The 7470-nt window shown below is 47.8% G+C and overlaps 2 protein-coding genes across 2 annotated transcripts in view; one reads left to right on the top strand and one right to left on the bottom strand.

Moving 5' to 3' along the window:
- The window catches only part of FGF13 (fibroblast growth factor 13), a 424661-nt gene extending 421243 nt beyond the window's left edge, over positions 1-3418 (bottom strand). The window contains exon 1 of the mRNA XM_006031056.3: positions 3079-3418. The gene's annotated coding sequence lies outside the window, so the exon portion shown is untranslated. The remainder of the gene's footprint in view (positions 1-3078) is intronic.
- The window catches only part of F9 (coagulation factor IX), a 20610-nt gene extending 15256 nt beyond the window's left edge, over positions 1-5354 (top strand). The window contains exons 7-8 of the mRNA XM_006031058.3: positions 779-893; positions 4632-5354. Of these exons, the coding sequence (XP_006031120.3) occupies positions 779-893; positions 4632-5179 (663 nt within the window). The 3' untranslated portion in view covers positions 5180-5354. The remainder of the gene's footprint in view (positions 1-778; positions 894-4631) is intronic.
- The last annotated feature ends 2116 nt before the right edge of the window (positions 5355-7470 follow it).

The following is a 7470-nucleotide window of genomic DNA, read 5'->3' as shown; positions in this document are numbered from 1 at the left end:
GGGTTTATTAATTGACACCTGTGAGCTACCAACTAGTGATTTATCTCCGATTGTAGAGCAGCTCTCGTTTGCTATGAGTCGCTTGCTGTTTGCAGGGCTGTTCTTCATAATTATGAATATTGATCTCTCATGCTTAAAGTTCTGTTGAAGTCAAGGCAACATCCAGCAAGGAGGGATGGGGATAGTATGAAACAGCTATCACATTGCCTTTAAGGAACAAAATAATAATAATAATTAATAATAATCACTCTTCTTGATTAATTGCATCAAATCAGCTTGCAGATTTAATTTGAAATTGCACTTTGAAGCAATGAACACGGATGTCTGTGCATGGCGAGCGCCAGTGGAGGGGCAGCTGTGTGCCCGGGGGCTCCGGCCCATACTGGTTATACTGGGCGTTAGCATACAGGGGCCATCTGGAAGTACTGTAGTCATAGGCTAGGGAATGAGGGACTGAATGTTATGCTATGTCCAATTGCCCTGCCTTCGTCATGGCTTTAGGGGGGAGAAACAGGAGACGACTCTTTGAACAACACTCGCAGTATCTACAACGGGTTGTCAGCCGGCAGACTGGGTGAAAGTACGAAGCTCAGGGACTCAGTGGAAGGTGCTTTTGAGAAGGAGGGAAGTGGGCGGTTGCTTTGAGTGCCGATTCTGTACCACTTAGCAGATGCTATTCATCACTCCTTGTCCTCCCCCTAAATATAACTGCCATGTGCAATTCCGCCTCATTACCGGGCGATGCAGTACCCAGGGCTCACATTTCTTTTCCCCATAGGTTCATCTGAGGCATAAGGATGCAGGATTTTGTGGTGGGTCTATTGTCAATGAGAGATGGATTGTAACGGCAGCACACTGTCTGGAGCCTGGGGCAGAGATTACCGTGGTAGCAGGTAAGCAAAAAAAAAAAAAAAAAAAAGAGCCTTATCCCTGATGACTTTTATCTGAAGCACAGCAAATGCGACGGGAACTAGATAAAGCCCTTCCCTGCAATCAGGAGACCACATGTGCCATATTAAATCAGCATTCAAATCCCAGCAGACTGTTTTGCAGATGGAGCACAGTCCTCAGCAGGTAGGGAGCTTGAGTTTGCACAGGAGTAGGAATCACGTGGGCACATCCAAACCATGCACAAAGGCTCCTCCCCATTGCTTTTACTAGGAGCAACCACCATGCCTTGAAAGGGCTGGAGTCTGCTGGGCTTTGCAATTGTCACCGATAGTAAAAAAAAAAAAAAAAAAAAAAATAGAGGGAGGTCCAGAGCACAACTGCGTGCAAGTTGTCTCCACTGCAACGATGACAACGGAGCTACAAACAGTTTGCACCAGGGCCAAACGTGGCCCGCAGGAGATGATTAGGAATAGGTCGTTTGGTTTCTGCAGGACCCAAGGCACAAAATAATGGTCTCATTTTAGAAAGGCAGAAGTCCGCTTCACAAAAGCCACCAGTCGCTCAACTCAAGTCAACCTCACATCAGAAGCCAGAGCTGACATGGCCGTAAGCGTCCTTAAGCTAGGTCATGCTCCATCCTCAATAGGATCCGACTAGTGGCCTGTGCAATGAGGTATGTGGACCTCTTCACACATTGCCTCCAGTTAAAGACTGTACTTTTGTTCCTCTTGCTATCCAGCCTCAAATTTGCAGATCTCAGTAAAGTGTTCAGTGAAAAAAAACAAACTCATTGATTCATGCAACCCACTGGAATATTTCTGTACAGACAGCTCAAGGCTTTCCTTCAGCCCAGAATTTCCATTTTCTATGGAAGTTCAGTATTGAAGTGAAACTCTGAACTTGCATATTTCTGAAAAAGTCCCCAAGCACTTCAGACTACTCGAGTCTTGCTGGGAACTTTTTTTGGCAAGCATACGGTATTGCTCTGCAAAGCAGCTTGTCTCGGTATTTCTATGATTTTTTTTTCCCCTACCCACTGGGCTAGTATTGATTGCTTATTGTGCAACCCAGTTCAATCCAGAGCCCTGGAACCAAAGGTGAGAAATTTGGCAAGGGCTAAAATAGCTTTTCACGGTCAGTTCCCCCAAATTATTTATGCGGTAGGTCTAGTTCAGTAGCCAGCGTGTGGCATTCATACGGGTCCCACTTGCTAACTGTAGCCAAAAAGGGTGTGCGCGTGCATGACACGCACACTAAAACATGCCAAAAAAATTATTTAAAAAGTAATGATAAAAAATATATTATTTTTAATATTATAGAAACACACCAAAAATAAAAATGATATATTTAGATTCATAACTTAGTTTTAACCAGCTCTGAGATGAAGGATGAGAAGGGATTATCAAGACAGTGTTGGAGAAGAGCGCAATGGCTTGGGTTACTGCACGCATGCCTATCCTCCACTTGGATTTCTGCCGTGGTCCTTAATGTTGCATGGGGACAGATCATGGGGCGGGGGGAGTTGTGCCTGGGGAAGGGTGTGAACTGGTATCCCTCCGGAAGGGCTCATTCTTGCCCTGAACGGCATGCATTTGTGTGCACTTGTTGCAAATTTGCTCTCATTTCCAGCTCCGTCTCTTATTTCACCCCTCTTCAGTTAAGCCAGTTCTCCATACACAGCAGTAGCAGCAGTACAGCTGGGCTTTAATGAGAAACCTTTTATGGACAAGCATCAAGTAACAAGAGGAAACAACCGAGTGTATAGGTTCTCTCTGTGCCTGTTGAGTGGTGCCAAAAAAGACACACGCACATTGCACGTGTCCCACCTTCCATCGTGTGCCCCACCACCCAGGCTAAACACCCATGCTGCTGTTAAAACAACTGGGGTGTGAGGCTTGGAATAAATGGGCATTTAAGTTCCCCCTGCACAAAGGAGCAGCATTTCAGTTCCCCATCAACATTATTAAGCGACAGCCATAAGAAAAGCCCCTGTCCGCAGCAGCCTGCTTTTCACAGCTCAGAAACACAGCCATTCATTTCTCACATCCTGCTGCAAAGGAACTCATTCCCAAAGGTAGCGCAACGGCAGTGGCCCAATATCAGCCGTGCGGTACTTACCAAAGCTGCTGCAGCGGCTCTGATCAGACAGCAATATTAATAAGAACAAAAAAAAAAAAGCCAACACACCTCTCCTGTTGGAGTCTCTTCTGGTTTTCTCAAGGCAGGCTCAGCAAGAAGACAGGGCACCCTGAAGGCCAGCAGCACTGCAGCTATTATTTAGAGCTGTCTATATTCTGGAGGTGATAGCAGAGCTCTTCAAATGACTGAGACGAGGATTAAAACACACTCATCCCACTTGGGACTACGGGATAAAGAAGCTGCTTGTTGGTCACAGGTTGAAGTCATTTCTCAGGGCTGGCTCACCTGTTTCCTTGAAGGTTCAGCGTGATCGCAGTGGGAAAAGCTACTCTGCTCCTCCTGTCTTTGCAGGGGAGCTCAGCCTGTCTGACAAAACAGCTTCATTTGGCCTCACCAGATTAATTCTAATGCAAGAGAAGCAACCAGCTTGGTAAACTCTTCCCCTTCCCCTCCCTGTTCTTCTAAGAAAGGCAGTTGCTGGCAAGCGACCCAGCTGCACCACTGGGCAACAAACTGCCTGCAGCTGATTTGTATCTGGAGCAGCAAGGGCCTGTCCAGGTGCAGGGAATTTGGGGCACCCCTGAGAGCCGGCAAAGGCAGGCTTTGGATGCTAGATGTGAATGCTGAGCACTACAGAGTTAGTATGTATGGAGAGCTAGCTAATGCCATGGCCCAGCTGGAAGTGGGTGAAGTGTGTGATGGCACTGGGAAGAAGAGCGCGCTTGCAACCAAGGCGCACAGTCACACACAGCGCTGGCAGGGAAAACCTACCTCCACCGGGTTATTGTCCTGGCAAAGCACCCTTAGAAAGCCAAGCCTCTGCAATTGGGCAGCAAAATGTATAGGTGCTGGGCACAATGGGGTGTAGGTTGTAGCTGTGTTGGTCTTAGTACATGGGCAGACAAAGTTCTTTGGGTAAATCCGGTATCTTTTATTAGACCAACTCAAATAGTTGGAAAAATTCTTCTTTGCAAGCTTTCAAAGCTTGCAAAGAAGAATTTTTCCAACTATTTGAGCTTGCAAGCTTTCAAAAGCTTGAAAAGAAGAATTTTTCCAACTATTTGAGTTGGTCTAATAAAAGATACCAGATCTTCCCAAAGAACCAGGGCAGGGGGGCAGACTTGATGATCTACTTAAGTCCCTTCCGACCCTACATCTATGAACCTTATCTGGGCACAGCGGGTGAACTTTGGCAGGCGCTCACAGCCCAGTTATACACGTACCAGAAAGAAGACGGCATGCCACCTCCTCCAGAAACTCCAGCCTTGCTGTCACAGAAGGAGAATCCTTTTGCCCATCCCTTTACCCTTTGTGGGCCAGACATTGGGGATCTGGCTCTACTTCCAAGGAAAGCTAAATTGAGAGCCACGTACTTGAGTTCTGCATTCAGCAGCAATAAATCCACGTGACTCCTTTTGCAGAATCATGGTCCTGTTAATAGCCCTGGGTAGGAACAAGCTCCCGGGGTGGGATCTTGTGGCTATCCACCGAATCGGAGTGACACCGGCGGTGTCAATCGTATCTATGTCATCATCCGTTACCCTGAAGGCTGCTTGTAATGATCAAAAATTTAAAAAGCCGCCTGTTTTTTTTTCTTGCAGGTGAACACGATACCAAGGCTGAGGATGACACTGAGCAGCACCGGAAAGTAATAAACATCATTCCCCACCCCACCTACGATGCCAAGGTCAATAAGCACCATAATGACATTGCGCTGCTGGAGCTGGAGAGTCCCCTGCAGCTCAACAGTTACGTTACGCCCATCTGCATCGCAAGCAAGGACTTCACCAACAACCTCCTGAAGAACGGGATGGGCACCGTGAGCGGCTGGGGGAGCCTGCTGTTCCGCGGCCGGCCGGCCCAAGTCCTGCAGGTCCTGAAAGTGCCGTACGTCGACCGCTCAACGTGCCTGAAAAGCAGCTCGTTTTCCATCTTGCAGAACATGTTCTGTGCAGGTTACCCAGCAGGAGGGAAAGACACCTGCACGGGGGACAGTGGAGGCCCTTACGCTACAGACATAGAAGGGACCTGGTTTCTCACCGGAATAACCAGCTGGGGAGAGGACTGTGCGCAGAAGGGCAAATATGGGATCTACACCCGAGTGTCCCGATACGCCAAGTGGATTCAAAACACGACAAAGCTCCCTTAATCAACACAGACTTAGACACTGCCGCTGCTTCCCTCTGCATTGACTGACCGCTGGGGAATCCCGCAGTCCTAATTCAGTCCTTCTTGAATCATGACATTTTAACGCGCGGTGATAATTGAACTAATTTTTCTTTTTTTGAAGAACAAAGAATATCGAGAGCCCGGTGTATGCATGGGAGGGAGGGGTGGGGAGACAAAACTGCATTCATGATAAATACCCAAATCCTACCCTTCTTCATGAGCCTGTCACTGGGTTTGGCACGTTCGTCGTAGCAAAGGTCGGGATTTGGCTTCGAGCCCGCAGTATCATGAGCTCATTCAACAATTGAAAGAATATTACATTGCTCTCTGAAATGATCAGTCAGGAAGCTTGACCGTGGACCTCTTCCATGCAGTAGGCAATCTTTGGGAGAGATCAGCGACGTGTCAAAATTGGCGCGTGTGTGTGTAAAATGACCTGAAATCACGGACTTATTAAACTAGTATGAAAGTCACTGCAGGCTTCGCGATAATGATTTCTTCTGAGGCCCGTCGAGCTTATGAAAAGATAATTGTTTAGCATCCATCCCCGTGACACAACACTCTTCAGAGTGATCACATTTAATTAGCAAAGACACGCTCGCTTCCCCTGCCGCTGTCAATGGACACAGCTTTGGTGACTTCCTTGGAGCCAGGGAGACTTCAGGCCTGCAACCCCCCACTGTTGTTTCTAACATCTCACATGGTATTTCTGCTCAGGAAGTGCTTGCAAAGTGCTGCCATTTCAGAAGGGCACTGCCCCTGACACATCCAGTTTGCATTAGGGTTGGAGCCAGAGGCTAACTGCCTCTGCCTTTGGCCAAACTAGATTTTAAAAACCCAGGTTGAGCAGCTCCTTGGCTTTGGAGATGTAACAAGTCCACGGGCACCCGAGTTCCTGCAGATGCCTGAGGCTCTGCCAGCAGCACCTTGTTCTTGACAGTGCTGAGCATCTTGGCACCCAGGTCATACCTAAGCACCAGTAGGACTTGCAAACAAGGCTCTCCCTAGGGCAATCTTAGGGCACACCTAACCTACAAAGGACAGAAGAAGGAGCTGCAGCACTTTCCCCTCCTCCACCTTTATCGCTGGTTCACCCAGGATGGAGGACAGCTGGATTCAGTTCCCTTCACCTAACAGGTTTGCACCTACATCTTCTCCGTGCAGCCCCAGGTTGCATGGGGTGGGGGGGTGGGCAGGCACCTCTGAGGTGGACAGGAGACTTGCAATCCCTAAAAAGAGAAAGGGCTGAGTGTGACTGTACACCCTCCAGACCATGCCAGGACAAGAAATGTAAAACCTGCCAACACATCTCCACCACCCCCACAATTACAACACCCCACAACAGAACCGGCACCAGTCCTGGATCTTACACGTGCACCTCCAGAAATGTAATATCATCTCATCCAATGCACCAAATGCCCTATTGGAAGATACATAGGAGAGACCAAACAATAACTGTGCACCAGAATGGGCGCACACCGAAAATCCATCAAAGACAAGAATACCCAATGACCTGTGGGGGCACATTTCTCACAAGAAAGCCACTCTCTCCCCAATCTCTCAGTTCTAATCCCCAAAGGGATTTTACAAAACACCTTGCACAGACAAGCTTACGAACTTCACTTCATCAACCTACTGGATACAACAAATCATGGACTAAATGTAGACATTGGATTTATGCCACGCTATAACCTGCTTGACATCTGACTCCCCAAGTACCTCTCCACTATTTACCAGCCTCATTCATTCTCTCCTCCAACCCCCCAAACTCCTCAATTTACATCTTCATTGACTGCCTTTCTTGCCTGCAGACCAGCCTCTGGCTTCTTTACTATTCCTCCCATCCAGGAAGAGCACACAGCAACTTCAGATGCTTCCTCAGCCTGACAAAGGGTATCTGTATCCAAAAGCTTGCAAAGAAGAATTTTTCCAGCTATTTGAGTTGGTCTAATAAAAGATATCAGATTTACCCAAAGAACCTTGTCTGCCTATGTCCTTAGACCAACATGGCTACAACCTATACCAGTGCACACCCTCATGATTAGGGCACAATCTGGGAACAGGAGAGACTTGCTCCACTAAATAGCTCAGCACTTTCTTCCCAGGTGTGTATGATCCAGCTATTAAATCCTGCACCTTCCCACTCCACCTCTTGTCCCCAGACCAATGACCATGTGACATGTCAGGAACAGATCCAGCAGGAGGGTTTGAAAACTGTCCCTCACCCATTGATCTATAGCTCAGGGGCTTAGGACTCAAACACCTAACTCT

This window comes from Alligator sinensis, unplaced genomic scaffold (assembly GCF_000455745.1).
Source record: "Alligator sinensis unplaced genomic scaffold, ASM45574v1 scaffold1584_1, whole genome shotgun sequence".
In the NCBI taxonomy this organism is placed as follows: domain Eukaryota; kingdom Metazoa; phylum Chordata; order Crocodylia; family Alligatoridae; genus Alligator; species Alligator sinensis.
Note: the sequence above shows the minus strand (reverse complement) of the source record. Positions and strands in the feature narration are given on the sequence as shown.